General features: G+C 33.5%; 1 protein-coding gene across 1 annotated transcript in view; it reads right to left on the reverse strand.

The window, feature by feature from the left end:
- Positions 1-6,405: 6,405 nt before the first annotated feature.
- Positions 6,406-17,965, reverse strand: part of LOC129231364 (protein Wnt-1-like) — a 141,646-nt gene continuing 130,086 nt past the window's right edge. The window contains exons 3-5 of the mRNA XM_054865659.1: positions 14,127-14,395; positions 9,655-9,920; positions 6,406-6,877 (exon numbers count right to left, since the gene is read on the reverse strand). Coding sequence (XP_054721634.1) covers positions 6,676-6,877; positions 9,655-9,920; positions 14,127-14,395 — 737 coding nt within the window. The 3' untranslated portion in view covers positions 6,406-6,675. The remainder of the gene's footprint in view (positions 6,878-9,654; positions 9,921-14,126; positions 14,396-17,965) is intronic.

Consider the following 17,965-nt stretch of genomic DNA (forward strand, 5'->3'; position numbering starts at 1 on the left):
GCAGACAGATAAATAGGTAGATAGTTAGGTATATAGACAGATAGATAGATAGATAAGTAGATAGATAGATAGATAAATAGATAGATAGATAGATAGACAGATAAGTAGATAGATAGATAGTTAGATAGATAGATAAGTAGATAGATAAGGTATATAAATAGATAGACAGATATATAGATAGATAAGTAGATAAATAAATGGATAAGATATATAGATAGATATATAGATAGAAAAAACGATAAGTACATTGATAAATAGGTAAATAGACATAGGAGATAGACCGATAGATGTGTAGATAAAAAAATAGATAGAAAGGCATATTGATAGATGGATAGAGATATAAAAAAAGATAGATATAGATAGTTATATAAATAGATAGATAAATAGATATAGAATGTTATATCGATAAATAGATATCAAAGAAACTTAGTTTCGTTTTGAATCAAAATTTATCATGTTCATTCACTGGACCAATTTGTGTTCATTTACTGGTTCGAAGTGTACATTCACTGGGTCGTTGTGCCATTTTTTCTTTAAACACCTAAAAAAGTCGGAAGCGGTACCATTTAAGTTCCCGCGATTTTTTAGAGATATTTACATAGATCAATTAAAATGTTTTAACTATCACGGTCTGTATAGAATTTAAAATTACTAGGATTTTTAAAAAATGAAATTGTGCTTAACTGTTCATTCACTGGTCGGTCTACCCTACTTATTTAAACAATAAGAAATTTAAATGCATACATTATATATTGTGCATCTATTATCAGGAGCCGACAAATCCTGGATGCCAGGTGTATCGGACGAATTAAAAAATATATATTGGCAGATATTTCTGTATGAACAAGAGTTTTTCATAAACCGTGTTGAACTAAATTTTCCTCCACACTCGGAAGAATAATTTGTTCGGCGCCTAAAATTTTCCTGGAAGCTAATATTGACAACTTTTGTTTATCTCTGCCTCTTATTGTACTTTTTATTCTAATATTTTTGGAGAACTTCAAAGTACGTCTATAGTTACAAAAACGTACTATCTTAGGCGATCCATATTTTCTAAAAATATATATCTATATCGTATATAAAAATTACTGTCTGCGAGCGTGTATGTGCTCCTCAAACAAATTCAGTTTACGTCGGATCTTTACCGAATTTGGCTCAGAAGTTCTTTGATGTTGAAAAATTAACATAGGAGAATTTTCACTACAAAACTCGTAAAACGAAATATTTTTGCCTAATAACTAATGAGTGAATATTTGAATTTTTAAAAGTATCCAAAGAGGTCCACGTTTAAATTTTGAATAATAAAATTTCTCTATTCTCCACTTTGATGGAAAATTTCACACTATTTCCAACCCTCCCCTTTAATTTAAGTATGATTGTTGATCATGCGTCTCTCGACACAACTTTTATTTTCGAGGTAGACCGGGCAACGCAGCTAGCTTATTACACTTTAAAATATAATTTGAATTATTTTATTGAAAGCAAAGTGCCCCTAATTTCGGATTAAAATAAGAGACCCAACACTTCGTCTCCCGTTTTTAAAAGTTCTGCCACTATACATACGGCACCTTTAAACACTTCCCTCGCGTTTCAAGATCATTTAGACAATGCAATATTCCTCAAATATTTCAACTATTTGACTTATTATTAGTCCTTAAACACTTAGTCCTTTGTAAATGACTGCAATTCAGCTTTGAAATCCCCAAACGATGCTAAGGTATGCGAGAGCAACCGCAAAGATGGCTGTGATATGAAGATTTCAGGACATTCTTGGAAGTTCCCGCAGTAATCAACCTTTCTAAATGTGGTGCAGCCCAACGATAGCAATCAGTACCAGAATAAACAGAAATGAGCGACGGAAATTATCTCTCAATCTCCGACCTCCCACCACCCGCATTCGTGGGTGATAGAGATCTCAGTAATGGAACGATACAACACTTATCCGATCACAAGTTTATTCACTCGCTGTTCTAAAATGAAGCATACAAACATACTTGGAAAACATGGAATCACAAAGCTTTTTTACACAGGCTACATTTATGACACTATGAAACAGTTCAGAAAACGCATCAAGACATACAGTGCTGCGCTTCGGCAACGAGATGGTAACGAATCCACGAATAAACCTCAGCACATGATATTAAAGTATTTCCTACTTATGTGAGGCTGAAATTTAAGATGTATATACAGTATGAAACTTACAAAGAGTAATACTGCCGTTGGCAGGCAAAGGGCAGTAATAGCAAAGTTTTCACTTTTTTGAATTTTCGTCATCCACTGTACGTTACTTTTATTGTGCAAGATTGCTTACTTGGTTTCCGCTGAAAAAAAAGCCCAATTCCATCATTTCCGTATTGTTAATATTGAATGAAATTGATGTTAATGAAACTGTTAATGAAACATTTCTTGAAATGTCTCAAAAACTCATTTCTGCAGATACTGCTGTTTACCTACCCACGGTAGAATTGAGATAATAGTAAGTACATTCTAGAGTTTTTTTAGACCGTGACATTATTGTTAGGATTTTAAGTAATAATAAATGCTCATATTGAATGGATTAGTACAGTGGTGCCCAACCTACGGCTCGGAAAGTTGATCCATGTGTCCCGTTGTTTTGTTTAATGTTACAAATCGAAAAGAACAATTAATATGACTATGTTTCAAAATTGAAGCCAAATATTTAGAAAGAGGTTTGTGAAAACAGATCCATTTAATAAAAGGAGTATAATAATAACAACACTAATCGTTTTTTAAACGTCTTTCCTCTTTTCTATTTTCCCATGTTATTAAGAAAATTTTTTAATGTTTTGAAATTTTGAGTATGTTCTGGCCAGCGAGAATCTCTTTAAATATGAGGTGCGGCACTCGATTAGAAAAAGGTTGGGCACCACTGGATTATATATATATATATATAGGTGTAAACTGTCTGATAACGCAAAAAATTAGTTGAGAATTTATAAATCCGCGAAAATTTAGCAATACTACTTTTCAAACATCAAATTAAAGCCCAGATATCTGTCCTTGGGAACAACAACATTTAATGCTAAAAATATCAGTTTTGCAAAAAGTAGTAGTAAAGTTTCTCGATATTTTTGGCTCTATCAAATTTTCACTCCACTTCAAGAGATTAACGACTCATGCTACTTTAGGAATATACAGATAACTCTAATATTCTTTATTATACTTGAATTACAAATGGCATCGCTTATTTTAGATCTAAATGAAAGTACCGATTGTCCAAAAAACAAATATTAAAGGACACAGGTAAATATGATTACTGTAACTCAATGCTATTGCGCTGCATTAGATTGGCTGTTGTTGCACAGAAAAGTTGCTACTTGAACAGATTTCATTTACAAATAAAATTTGGTGAAAATTTGACTTTGGTTGTTATTGTTCCAAGGTACCGTTTTCAGCATACAATGCTGAAAACTTGCAAGTTTTTGACTCAAACATCGCAAGTTTTCGGCATTATTGAACAAAGTCGAGCTTTTCATTGTGTCGATATAAACTGGATGTAACTAAATTTACAGAAAATGTAATACTTCAGGATCTTTTTAGTCCTATGTCGGCTATTCCTGACAAACAAAAAACAAAACTGTTTTTAAGCAATATTGTTTTTAAATTTTAGAAAAAATATCATTACAATTCTTTTAAATTATGTAATTAAAGTTTGTGTTATTACTGAAAACTTGCGAGTTAACTACTGAAAGCTTTTTAATTGCATTGGTAAACATCTTAAACTCGATCTATTTTCAGCAGTATTTGATACAGATGTTCAATTTTTGAAAACCCAAGCTGAATTCTAATAAACTAAATTATGCACCACATTTTTGCTCTACAGTAAATGATGAAGATGCTTTCAGTTCTACAAAAACACACTGAATTCTGATCAAAAAATCGAAAATAAGTCGTAGCATTACAGGTATATACCAACAGCCCAGCTACGACATCCAGAGAGCGCAGTTTCGTCATTGTTTATCGACTCAACAGTCTGGAAAAGTCATTACAGAGCTGAATGCAGATGTCCTCTCATTTAAGCTGTAATTACCTTCAAACTGGTAGTTAAAATTTATTTAGCATACCAGTGAGAATCCGCAAGCAATGATGAGGCTCAACTCGTAAAATGAAGGTAAAAGCTTTAAGTATATGCTTGTAGTTCTTTTTTATCCCCGGCTTGAGAGGCGGTAAATTGAAATTTATTACAGTTGCAACATTCTTTTATATTCTGGGATGCAAACATTTTTATGTTCTTGAAACCAAGCAATCTTTTCTTTAAGAAACATAATCTTTCATTAAGTAAAAGAAAAAAACTTTGTGAAGATAAATACTATCATCTTTACAACTGCTTCCAGCCTTCCAGAAGAAATTTACACGGATATAATCATCATCCACTGATTAAAATCCTTAGTAGGCCTCCATGCGCATAAATTAAATGCTTGTGACAAACTTTACAAATAAAAACATAAAAGTTTTTAAAATGAATTACATGTATGTACATAATGCAGCAGCAACGGATATTTCAAGGTATACATATTAATTACATACATATTTTTACTAAGCAAACTTTATTTTTCAAATAGTAAACTTGTTTACTTCAGTGAGAATCTTCCAAAACGCGTTTTTTACCCGAAGAATTTAAGTGATATGATATTAAGATTGAAAGTACATTAATGAGTAGAAAATTTTGGTTTCACAATTTTACATTAAATTAATGACAATTTTATTTACTGCTTCATATTTTAGTTTCCATTTTGAACTTATAAATTAACGGTCAGAAACTTTTTTCTTCCAGTGATCAGTATGCTTTTTTTAACACTATTTCCCAATAAAAACCAAAGTTTTAAATAATCATAAGTTTTGAATTTTATCTTAGCTGAGGATTGAAATCCAGGCTGCTAAAAGTGAGGTGTAAAACCAATTTCTTGAATATACGTATATATCATTTTGTGTCGGGGTAGTTAAAACAACTTATGCTTATGGTTTAAATCATATCTGTTATAATGAATTTTAATTTTATAGCACTAGATCTTGCTATTTTTGTGCATTACTTTGTGTTTTTCATTCCCGGATTAAGTACACTTACTCGAGAAATGTATGTTGTCAATAAACTGAAGCGTCATAAGCAACGACTGTACCAGAATCTTCAACCTAGGGAGCAACAGCAGACCAGTAAGGTATGTCACGTGCCATGGAGTGTCAGGTTCACACATTAAGGGGTGAACTCCAAACTGAGCTGACGCCCTGTGCGGGATCTTCCCTGGCGCAAAACACCTCAATCACAGACCACTTTTGACCAGCCTTGCAGATGATGAAACTTTTGGCTAAAAGCTAAAAGGTGGGGCGTGGCAGGAGATAAGTAACTTCAAACTGTTTCTTTGAAAGCAGCTCAACCCAAATAATTTTTCGGTCGCCAAGGAAGCTGCATTTTGATTTTGCATCGCAGTGAACCTTATAATAACACTGAGAAAAAATGTTTTTACTTCATATAATGATTCACAAAAAACAGCTTAGTGTTTGGCTATAGTAATTAAATGTTTTTTATAGCTTATTGAAGATTTTAAACTCAATTATGTAAGTTTTTTCAGTCAAAGTTTTGAATTTTGATTTAAAACTGAAAGCAAAAGATCATTAAAGTTTCTTTCTATATTTCTTCTTAAATTACTTTTTGACTTTCTCTGTTAATTTTTAAATTATGTTTATATTAAGCTTCATCGTTAACCGCTATTTTACTTAAAAATTTTTTTTTAGGATGTAGTTTTGTTCGTCGATGATCAAATTCTTTGATCAAGTATTTTAATCTTTAAATGTTTTATTAAATTCTGTAACTCATTAATACTGCAACGTTACAGCAAAACATTGTATCAACTATTACTTATTTAATAGCGACGATTTTTATGAAAAGTATTACTGTTCGCTTTTGAGGAAATCCTTACATTTAGTTGAGTGTGATATAATGGATTATCAACAGTGTTATAGCAAGATAAATTACACATATTAAATAGAGATATAATAAAATTACTATAAACAAGCGGCTTCACATCAGGTGAAAGTGATTAAAACAAAAAGTGAATAATTTTCACAAATGTAGGATCAAAGCAAATTCAATCTATGTACATAAACAAAATTAGTTCATCATTTAACGGAAGCACGAACATAATGAGTAGCATAAAATTTTTAAGTAGTAGTTAAATACATGGCACATAAATATCATACACAAACTCGAACTTTTTCATAAAATTTAAGAATTTGTACAAAACGAAGGTGAACTGTAATGAATGAATGAAAGATGTATTTGAATTGGTGTCAGTATGAAGCCTCCAATGTCCATTAAAAGTCTTCAAACCAGTCTTTGGTTTGATAACGTGAGTTGCAAAAATGAGTAAAAAAATTATACTGTTTGAATTTCGCCCAGCATGCGTTTGTATCCTCGATTTCAAAGTGCATGTGCGTACTTTAAAATTTGAAGAAGAGACAAAAATTCTCACGATTGTCGAGCAGCTTTTGCGTAAACCAAAAGAGCTTCTTACAAATGCATTGCCTCGTACAAGAACTAATCTTTTAATTTCATCGTTCCTTGCAAAACCATAGTTTATTTGCACTGCTGCACTTGCACACAAATAGGTGAAATGGAGGTTCTATCAACTTGCTCGATTTGGACGACAGTATATCACTTCAGTTACAGTAATGCTCTTCTCTTTTGAAGCTGCACATTTCACACTGAACTCTACAGCACCAGACAAACTTGCAGTGACACTTCTCCTCTACTTCACGAATCACAGTCTGATATCCTCTGCCACAGCAAAGCAGCCTGCAGCCGTCCATTCCGTAACTTGTACTGTTGCATAACCGGCCACGTGTTCCAAGTACGCCAATCCTGCTAAGGCAAAAAGAAGAAAGAAAGATATGTTTAATAGCACATTTCACATGAAACAAACACAAATTATTCTTAGTTTCTTTTTGCCAGTTATTAGAGTTTGTATTTATTCAGTCATTTAGAACTCATCTAAAGAAAATATTTATTTTTGACTCCAAGATGTGAGAATTATGCTTAACGGATACACATATTTAATTTTAGGGGTTATTTCATTTTTCTTGAACTGTTTGCTTGAACTACCCCCTTGACAAATTGTGACGTCTTCAAGTCTGTCATATAACCTGTAATGGCGCATCAAATGAATAGCATCTTGGAAACGCCAGTCTAGAAAGGCACTTGGAACTTGGAATGAATGACATTTCGGAGAAATTCAAGTGTTTGATGATACATAAAATAAAAAACAATGAATGATATCTCCCAGACGTCACTGTATTCCAAGGGGTTAAAATTATTGCAAAATAATCTTAACTTAAAGTTATATTATCAGTACAATAGAGAGTTGAGCTACCGAGATTGCGTTGCCTCCCGCTGAAATCTGATTATATCTTCTTTAAAAAGAAAAAGAAAAAAATCAATACACTTACCGCAATACTTAGTCCGATTGTGGATCCGAACATCACATAATTCATTCTAAATTGGTATGCTTTACACCTTTTTATAGATTTAAGATCTAACATGAAATATACCAGACAGCCCGGTTATCACACCCAGAGACTGCAGTTTTGTTCTTATTAGAACTCCGCAGTCTGGAATAGTGAATAATCGAGCTGGAGGTAGATGTCCTCTAATTGAAGCTGAGAGTGCCAACGAACTGGTAGATACAGTAAACCAGTTTCACCAGCGAGTGTTCGCAGCAAGGTGCGGCTCGACTCGTGAATTGAAGGCAAAGCTTGGATATTTAGCAGTAAGTTACCGCCTCTAAGCCAGGGCAGAACTACATGCAACAATATTCCAGACAGCCCGGTTGCCTGAAATTTACGAGTCGATCTGAACCATGCTGCGGACACGCCGCAAGTGAGATATATTTACTCTATCTATTAGTTTGTTGGCACTCTCAGCTTCAATGAGATGACATCTTTCTGCAGCTCGGTTATTCCCTATTCCAAACTGAGGATTTCGAATACGAATGAAACTGCAGTCTCTGGATGTGATAACCGGAGTGTCTAGTATATTGCATGTAGTTCTGCCTTAGTCCTGGCTAAGGGGCGGTAACTTACAGCTAAATGAAGATCTAACAGTTTCGTACACTAAGATACTCCGCATCACGTTCACGAAAGCCATGGCGTTTGTAGATTACAGCAGTTTATAAACATGACATATCACCTTGTTAAAGCCCAATGAATTATAGCAACTGAAAATGTAATGTACCATTTATAAAAGCCATAATATAATTTTCTTCGTCCTACTACGTGGTTGACTTTCTACAATTTAATCGAAATATACAAACACTAACAGAAAAGTAACGACTAGCAAATAGCTCTGAGGCCGGAAGTTGATTTTGGCCAGGTAGGGAAACATGGAGGAATTGCCTAAAACAGCGTTTGAAAAAAAAAAGTTTACGATTGTACTTATTCTTTTACATACACATACGAATCCAGGGTGTCCAAAAAGTTCTCGACATATTTCAAAAATTAATAGAAAAGCAACAAATTTTTTAAGAATATGCGGTTTGCGTCGTAATACTTGACAGGTTCAAGATTTTTTTTATAATATCGTAAAAAAAGAGAGAAAAAAAAGGGGGTTGTTATAAGTATTAGCTGTATCTTCAAAATAAGCGAAATGAACGTCATGTGAGGTGTTTAATCATTTTATCAAACAGAAAAAAAAGTGCCTTTTATTATAGCTTGACCACGAAAAGAAGGCGGATGACCTTGGAGGAAAACCATCATTTGTATCACTTGTAATAGGTTTTTTGGTATTATTTTGGAATAGATAGGATTAGCAAAACCATGCCTCTTACTATTCGGTGCTTTCTGGCAGATTCTAACTATTACAAATGATACAAATGATGGTTAGCTTCAAGGTCATCCGCCTTCTTTTCGTGGTCAAGCTTTACCAGAGTTCAATGTGTGTACCGTTTGTGGACACGGGAAGAACTTGAGTAATGTTTATACAGGGTGTTCCGTTTTAACCCGCAAAACCTTTATTTTCGCAACCATTAGTCCTGGATATATCCTTCCAATTGCAAAAATGTTCAATTGGTTGCGACAGGGTTGCGAAAATAAAGATCTTGCAGGTTTAAACAGAACACCCTGTATGTGTTTCGTGCAACGAACGGAGCATACATTGGACTCTGGTAATGAGAGGTATTACTTTCTGTTTAATAAAATGATTAAACACCTCACAGCTCTTCCTGTGCCAATACAATGATTACTTATAAAATTGCACCGTTTTCTTTTTTTTTCTTTCACTTTTTTCCTGTTTTTTATGATGTTGTAAAAAATTCTTGAACCTGTGAAGTATTATGGCGTAAATCGCATATTCAAACGACAATTTGTTGGTTTTCTAAGAAATTTAAAAGTGTGTCGAGAACTTTTCGGACACCCTTTATATATACCAAATATTGTCTATCACTTATTGATAGCAAATATTTAGCTTAAAAATTATTTAGTATTACTAATTATTTTTTATTACCTTCTCTACTTCATGCACATCATATTCAATTCTAGAACATCTCATTCATTATCACGCTTACAATGAACCCATTTCAGAATATTTCCTCAGTATTTTTACCGCCTTCATAGAAAAAAAAGTAAAAGAAGGATGAGCACACTTACGTTTCGTTGCGCAGGCAATAATCGGGCGATTCGTCTAAAAAAACGAGGTCTTTTTTACTCGGCCTCTTCACGTTTTTTCGGACAGGTCGAAGCTTTGTCTTATGCCTGCGCTCTACTGCTTTCACTAATGTGGCACCATCGAATTTGGAAGTCAGAAGGTCTCCGATTTCCCGAAATGGTTTCAGGCGCCTCCAGCACACACGCATTGAGCACGATCCGGATACGCCATGGCATTTACATACCAATTCCATTTTTGAACGGAGACCCTGAAATTGAGGACACATTAGAAAAATTACTTTGACATTTTAATTGTTCTAAAAACATTTGTAATTTTAGTATATTGCAAATGCTTAATAAATGCAAGCGGGTTAGTATTGTTCGTTTGCCATGAGAACACACTTGGCTCCGTCACGTGGTATCCGACTGTTCTATTTCGAAGTTTTTGGAAGGAGGCTTATAATCAATGCATTTTGCCGTAAAAGCAGCAGTTTTAAAATTTGAGATGCATTTAACTAACGAAAAAAGAATAACGTGAAAAAAATCAGACAAGCAATAGAAAAGATATAAAGGTTACCAAGACTTTTTCGCTAATTTAAATGCGCGCCAAACTTAAAGTTGTCATAATTACAATTTCACCGATCACACACGTGCTAAAATGTACTGTGCGTTTTATGAGGCAGGGCGAAGTCCCATCTCGTGAACGCACTATTAAGAGTCATTCTCAATGGAGGCTTGAAATGCATGAAATGAATTCCACCCTATTAAGAGGATGTTTTTATAAGAACTGGTCCGAAATGGGGTGCCAAGTTACACACCATTTCTTATTTTGATGAAATTTGTATGGTGGATTCTTCTAAAGATTCCAGAAAACGCGATTTTTTTCTTTTCCCCAAAAATTTTTTTTGGGGACTTGTAAAAATCCGTTGAATGGTGCCCAACCATAGAAATTTTTCCAAGTCGCCTTTTTTTTTTTTTCAAATTCGATCAAAAACATAGCTAAAGAAATTCTTGTGATTACAACATGACATTTAGTACCTCAACTGAAATATGGCTTAACTTTTATGGCTGATTTTCAGTGCAGTCTAGTAGGGTTGGCCAAACTTAGTCGAAGAAAGTTAAAAAGTGTCATGTTTGAAGTCTCGTAGTTCTATGCATTGAGGCTGAGCATTTTTTTGCACTAGAAAAATCATGATTTCTACGTGTTGCGAGGGTGACTACAAGCCTGCAACACGTACACATCATCAGTTTTTAAATACAAGAAAGCTTTTCAGAAAGTTGATACCTCATATTATGACACATAATGATTCCTTGGATTCGAATACATCACAATTAAAAGTCGAAGTTTAAATTTCCGATAGTTAAATGCAAATATATGCCACTTAAATGTCTCATTTGTGCTCATGGATTGAGCAAGGTAGGCTTTTATTGAAAAATTCTGTAAGTCATGCTATTTAGCACTATTTTCCAGGGTTACTACTACCATCTCCTGTCCCAAAACTGGGGAAAATTTCACCTGCCGAATGTAGTAGTTTTCTTGAAGTTTTTAGTTCATGTCACTTACATCCATTTGCTCCTAAAGTCTTCAATTCTAATTTGCTCCTAAAGCCTTCTCGAAAGTGTATGTTAGGACTGTCTCGTAAGCAAAGCCTTAAAACGAGTTAAGGCTAGTTTTTAGATTTGCTTTTAACTTTAAATTTGCATGAAAAAGATGTATTTGTTAGAGGCATTGGGAAAACGGAGTCTCTACACTCTTAATTCAAAAGAGCGAAAAAATAACTCTTAAAAAGAGTGAAATCTATTGCGGGTGCATTCATTCTTTCTGAGTGCTAGCTTTATCGAAAAAAAGACGCTTTACGAAAAAAACAAGACTAAAACTTTTCTTTATTCGCGTGAAATTCGGAAACACTCCTTTGATGAGCGAAATATAAAAACATTCTTTAAAAGAAGGACTCAAAAACATTTTCATTGGTTCGATTCTGTCACGTGATTTTGTTTAGGGAGAATCTTCTATACCTCCCTCCACCTCCACGTTAGGCTTACCCAACGTTGGTCGCGAGTACCAAGTGGATTTCGCTATCTAAATGTCTTCATTTAATGAATTTAAACAATATTTGTTGCCGAATGAGGTTTCTGAAGGAAGTGCACAAAAACTGCATGGTAAGTGCGAAGAATTTTCTTTTTTATTAAAACTTGTAACTGTTAATATTTCTTGAACTGCTCGTATATCATTACAAATCATCCACGTGCAATGTTACGGCGAACTTTTTGTAACTTTTTCTTCCAAATGAATGAAACTTTCATCAACAATTTTATTTCGATCATCGAATCAAAAATATGACATTTGAAACAGTCGTTACCATCTTTGGTGTGTGTGTACTGTATATATATATTTTAGGCAGGTGTTACAGACCCGACCATGCGCAAATCTATAGGTCGTATACCGAATCCGCTCCCGATGGTCGGAGCTCCAACCACTGCGTATATTTTAAATTAATCAAACATTGTTTTTGTGTATAATAAACTTTAAAGAGTATCATAAACTTTGTATAATACACTCATTCATATGTGTAACGGGCCATTCATTAATTCAGGGTCCTGAGGGGGAGGGGATGGAAAATTCTCTACATACCCTTGCTTGGAGGGGGGGGGGGGGTAGATCCATTCTTACGTAATATTTTCCAAGCCGATATTTTATATTAGAAATCCGCGGTCAAGTGGTTTGGCAAATATTATATTTCATTTGCTTCAGGAAGGTAAAAGTATGTATTATAGGATGAGCTGTTTTTTACTTGTGTTTCAAAGAATGAAACGTGTAAAATGTAATAAAAGAATCGCACTGTGTTTTGCATGTCTTATTTTTAATTATTATCGCATCATATAAAAAAATTATTTGTCAAAAAACATTCGGTCTAGATTCCTTACAGTAAACATTTCTTTACTCAAAAATGTTTTGAAAAAAATTAAAAAAAAATTGATAGTTAATTTAAGAACGATCCCAGTGATGTAATATTTGTTATTTTATTATTGTGACGAAAAAAAAGAATCTTACCTAAGATGGGGGGGGGGGGGGAGTCTTGCATACCCTTACATAGGGGGAAGGGAAGGTCAAAAATTGCCAAAATTGTTCTTACGTAATTAATGAATGGCCTCGAAGAGACAAAATTGAATTCAAACGTATCTTGTCACAATTTATGAGTGACTTTTTAAATTAATTTGAACTGATGTAACTTTTAAAACATTATTAATGTTAAAAGGCACACCGAGAATATCAATATAGAGTTTCAAAATTTTAAATCTATTTATTTGGAACTGTGTGGGTTTTTTAGTTTTATTTCAATCTTCAGATTCGGAAATGTACGTAATATTGCACGTGGGTGATTTGTAACGATGTACCAGTAGTTCAAGAAATATTTCCAGTTAAAGTTTTAATAAAAAAGAAAATTCTTCGTATTTGCCGTACAGTTCTTGTGCATCCTCTTCGGAAACACTAAAAACATTTTTTTTTTCATTTTTTAAATTAAAAAACTAATTTTTTTTCAAATGAAATAAATTTTAAAAACAGTTTTAAATTCAAATACACAGCATAAGCACATGAAAACACGTTTAAAAAACAATTTCACCAAAGGAGAGTGAAATGATTTTACCTATTTTATTCTAAAAAAAGAGTGAAATAGCGGCTTTCCAAAACAGAAAGCAACCACTCATTTAGGATATTAATTTAGTCTTAAAAAGAGTGAAAAACATTTATCAAAAGGGAGTGAAATAAGCTTATCCAAAAGGAGTGAAAATAACCGCACCGCAAAAGGAATGAAATTCACTCCTACAAGGAAAGTGCGTTTTCGACACTGGAAAGGAGTGAAAATTTACTCAGTCTGAGTTAAAATCGCTGGAATTTTTTAAGAGAGTACTTTTAAAGTGAAACAACTGAACGATTTCTTAAATTATACTTAAAAAATGTCGATACCATCAGTATCCCAGAGAGATATTAATTTAAGATAAAGATAGTTTTGTTCGATTAAAGTTAACTATATATAGTAAAGTAAAATCGAGTGAATCGAAACAGCTTGCTGAATCGGAATGAAACTACCCAATCGTACGCTACAATCTCCCATTAAATGTACGTCAAGGTATTTAGCATAAATTTTGCTGGGGTAGAGTTAGAGTACTGTGCTAGGAACACCAGGCATAGTTGACTATGGTGTGAAGGAGGCTAGGCAATTCCTTCGCTTTTCTACCTGGTTACACTTCCTAATAATCATTCCGCTCGTTCGAAAGTTGATTCAACTAAGTGTGGTCTAACTTCTAACGAAAGAAGTGCGGGAGCCTTATAATCTTCAAAATTAATTTTCATGCAGAACTATTCCGAATCCCTTCCAAAAAGTAAACATTCAGAGAAATTTGAAGAGAACTCTGGAAGTCAATTCTAGTCGAGGAAAAGAGATATATTTGGTAATTGATTTGTTGATACTTACCCGTCTGCCTGCCTCGTTGTTATGAGTGTTCATAAGTCCTTCAGGTGTTAGTGTATCTTCACCAGAATCCACAAAATCTTTTGCGAAACGAGCTCCAAATTTGATGTCGTCAGAACAACCGCCCCACTTCCAGCGCCCTCCATTGTCTCTTTTTCGAACCAACTCATCACATCTGCATTCACCCAATTCACCTTTACTGCACGACCGCGTAACGCTATATGCTACTCCTGCTGATGATATTGCATACACATAAGCCTTCTCACGACTACCTAGATAAAAGACATTAAAAAAATGTTAGAATTTAAAATTTTTCAAACAAATAATTATTTTTAAAAAATCTAAACATTCGTTCAGCTTCAAAAATACTTGTAAATTTCAGAAGTAAGTTCAAGACATTCAAAACATAATGACGTAAAAACAGAGGTGCCCATCCTCCCAAGGATGACGGCCCAGCGTCTCAATTGCTTTGTGCCCCTCCAAGCCCCCAAAATAACGAGACCCCGCAAAAAGAGGTCAAAACCCTCTAAAATCAACCCTCCTCCTAAAAATTTCAACTTCAGAATTTGAGACATGAACCCATCCTCGTGGTTACCTATGGAAAAAGAAATGAAATAAATTGGTGACAAGACTTTCATTGCATTTATGTACATTTATCGTCTCACCAGTCGTAGATTTTCGCCTTTTCTTGAAATATGAAATTTGAAGCATTTTGTTGTTTCAACACTTAATTTCAGTTCCAAATAACGTAGTATAAACACAGTTACTTAAAAATTTCCCAAATTGAAACTTTAAGATTTACCTTATTGCTCTTTTTTTTTTTTTTTTTTACTGCTATCTTTACCAGTAGTTCTAAAAAGATATCTCTTTTTCAATATTTTAAGTTCAAATAAACACCAAATCAAACCCAATGCACTTATAGTTAAATTTGAAATTTTAATTGAATATATGATATAGTAAAAACAAAAATTAATTGTTTCCAACAGATACTTAAAGGAAACATTTTTTCAATACAAATCATTGGGCACTTTGAACAGATTTTGTTAGCAAGTGTTTTACTACTAATATTTAGTGAATGAAGTTGAGAAGAAAAATACGAACACTAACTTCCGAGTTGATTCCGCAGTATTTCCCAACAAATATTTTATTGATAGGACAATAGCAAAGGGAGTTAGAGCTTTTATTTACTAAACAATTCTTTTAAGTTGTAACGAAACCTGCAGCGGGCAAAGTATTTGCAGTCGGATACAACGTTTAGCAAATTTTTAGAGGGCACAAAAACTTTGTTTCGAGTCATTTTATAATGACTTTAAAAGTAATGATGATTATTTCTCTAAATAGTCTTAAATCTGCCAATTAATGTAGCACACATCTAGAAAAACCAATTAAGTTACTTCTTCTGGGGACATAGGAAGTTACTGATGTGCGTGACTCCTGCGGATTTAGAGGAAGATCTCGACGCTAAGATCGTTCCTGCAGCAATCAAAATAGCTGCAACAGGATCCTTTTAAAAAGTCCCCTTAATTTAGAAATTGTGTTCAGACTGAAGAAATTAAAAATTGTTATAAAAAACGTCCAGAAGGGACAACTGAAAATTTCTAGTTTTCTCGGATCATTACCTTTTTTTTCCCTCTCAATCTAAGATCTAAAACCCTTCATTAGGTCTATGAAAATGTAGGATTTTAGCTTTAATTACGACAGCAAGTGCATAAAATATACTTCTAATTTAAATTTTATTTTTAACTTGTCATACACCCCCCCCCCCCCCATCGCAGTTCATTTTCTCTACCAATGTAAATTTAAATCTAAATTACCTAATTTAAAAACAAAAAAATAGTTTTTATTCCCTCATTGTAACAACTTCAGAACGTAAATACATTGAACGCATAAAGTTATATGCAAGTGATTTTAGCTTCTTCATGTCTTGGGACCAATTATAATGGTGCGCTAAATAAGGTCATGTAGACCAGCAAAGCCATCCACCCATTTCTAAAATTCGCTAAATCGCGACTTTATCCTCGTCAGAAAGTCTGACTGATTATAAAGCGTAAACAACAAGCAGTTTGTTATTACCAGGTAAAAGTGTAGTAAAAGCTATTCATGAAGAATGATGTCAAAGTTCCTGATCTTATTTTACAGTAAATTTTGTTTCTTCATGGTTCACTGTAGTTTATAAGGAGCGATTAAAATTGTGAGTTGTTCTTGACACTAATTGATGTAGTTGACGAATTCAAAAAGAGAAATGCGGTTGTGTATCGTCACATTTTGTTGTGATATGATAATTTAAAAAAGTAAATTGAAGCCCCATTGAGGTCATTGTTGGTCTTTTAGGACACCGGAGTATCGGATGGCGGATATAAAGCTTTTCCTTAACATAGAATTTTTGATAATGCTCTTGATTTTCGTGAGTGTAGTTTAACATGTTTTTATATTGAAATTAATAGTTTTTTTAGTTTTTTCTAGCTTTATGGTACTTTTTTTTTATTTTTTGGGCTTTAATCTTGTCTGAGGTAATCCTTACCCAGAGTTGGTGGCCCAGCAGTGAGGACCCATGTTTTTAACAAGGTAAAATCTCCTTTCCTTGTTAAGACTGATGAAAAACAATTAAAAATTTAAATTTTTCACTTGGAATTGTTTTTTTCCCCTTTTTTTATGAGTCAGAAAATGAATGTGCAAAAGTTGGCGAAGATTGAATCTAATATTTTAAACATTATTTAATTATTAGTTTAGTAAGGGAATATCGGCGTAAGCCTTTTAATTTACATGGGAATTGCTGTTTTCTATCCATAACTGTTTTCTAAGAAACAAATATGGTCAAATAAAAGCATAGGACCCAAGTTTGACAATTAAGAAAAATCATTAACATTAGTTAATCCAATGAGAAGTTAAAAGCATTAAAAAAACATACTGACGATATGACCTTATAACCGGCTGCTTTCTGAAGTCGGTTAAAAATTAGAGTGATATAAGTTACAGACTTCTCAGTAACAGCCTCAAAAGACTACAATAAAATCAAACTAATAAGTTAAATAAATAAAAATCTGGATGTTCCACCTTTGCGGCGCTGCATTGCGCAAACAAATACATAACAGCATATCAACTACCAGATGTCATTAGAGTAAACAATAAGTAGAAAATTAATTCATATAAAAACTGAATCTTAATTCAAAAATAAAAAGTCACTAAAACAATACTAGTGCAAATAATAACACTCCAGCTAAATCCACACACGCACACATGCATTATTACATCTATAAAATTTAAACAACGTTACATGCACGGAAACACAGACGTCAGAGACGTGCTCATGTCATAAAAATAATACAGGATGAAAGCACCATGTTAAAAGAACGTGGGAAAATATTGAAAATTAAATAGTTAAACAATAGATCTATTAAGTATCTTTGAAAAGGATTTTTGATTGTTCAAAATTTATTTCACTACTATAGCTTGGAATATAGTAATGAAAGATCACTTAAAAACTGAATGTAGGATGATCGATTTTGCCGGCAAAACACTTGAGCCGAAAAAATTCTCGTTAATATTCAATGAAATCGTTAAACTCGGACAATAGTTCCTTAAAACTTTGATTGCTCTTCCGAAATACCAAATATTCACCATGGGGCAACCGTTGGGATACGAACTTCTGATAGTAAGTCAAGGGTTGCCCCGAACTTACATTTTTGGGGGGACATAAACTCCTTCTTTGCCGAATGGAACTTAAAATTTTGCGAACGATAAAATACGAGAGCGCAGACATAAGTAAATCTAATGAAAATTGACCTTCGGGCATTTAAAAACGCCGAATAAGGAAAATTTCTGGATGGTCGCAGTGACCCCTT

This window comes from Uloborus diversus, chromosome 10 (genome assembly GCF_026930045.1).
Source record: "Uloborus diversus isolate 005 chromosome 10, Udiv.v.3.1, whole genome shotgun sequence".
In the NCBI taxonomy this organism is placed as follows: domain Eukaryota; kingdom Metazoa; phylum Arthropoda; class Arachnida; order Araneae; family Uloboridae; genus Uloborus; species Uloborus diversus.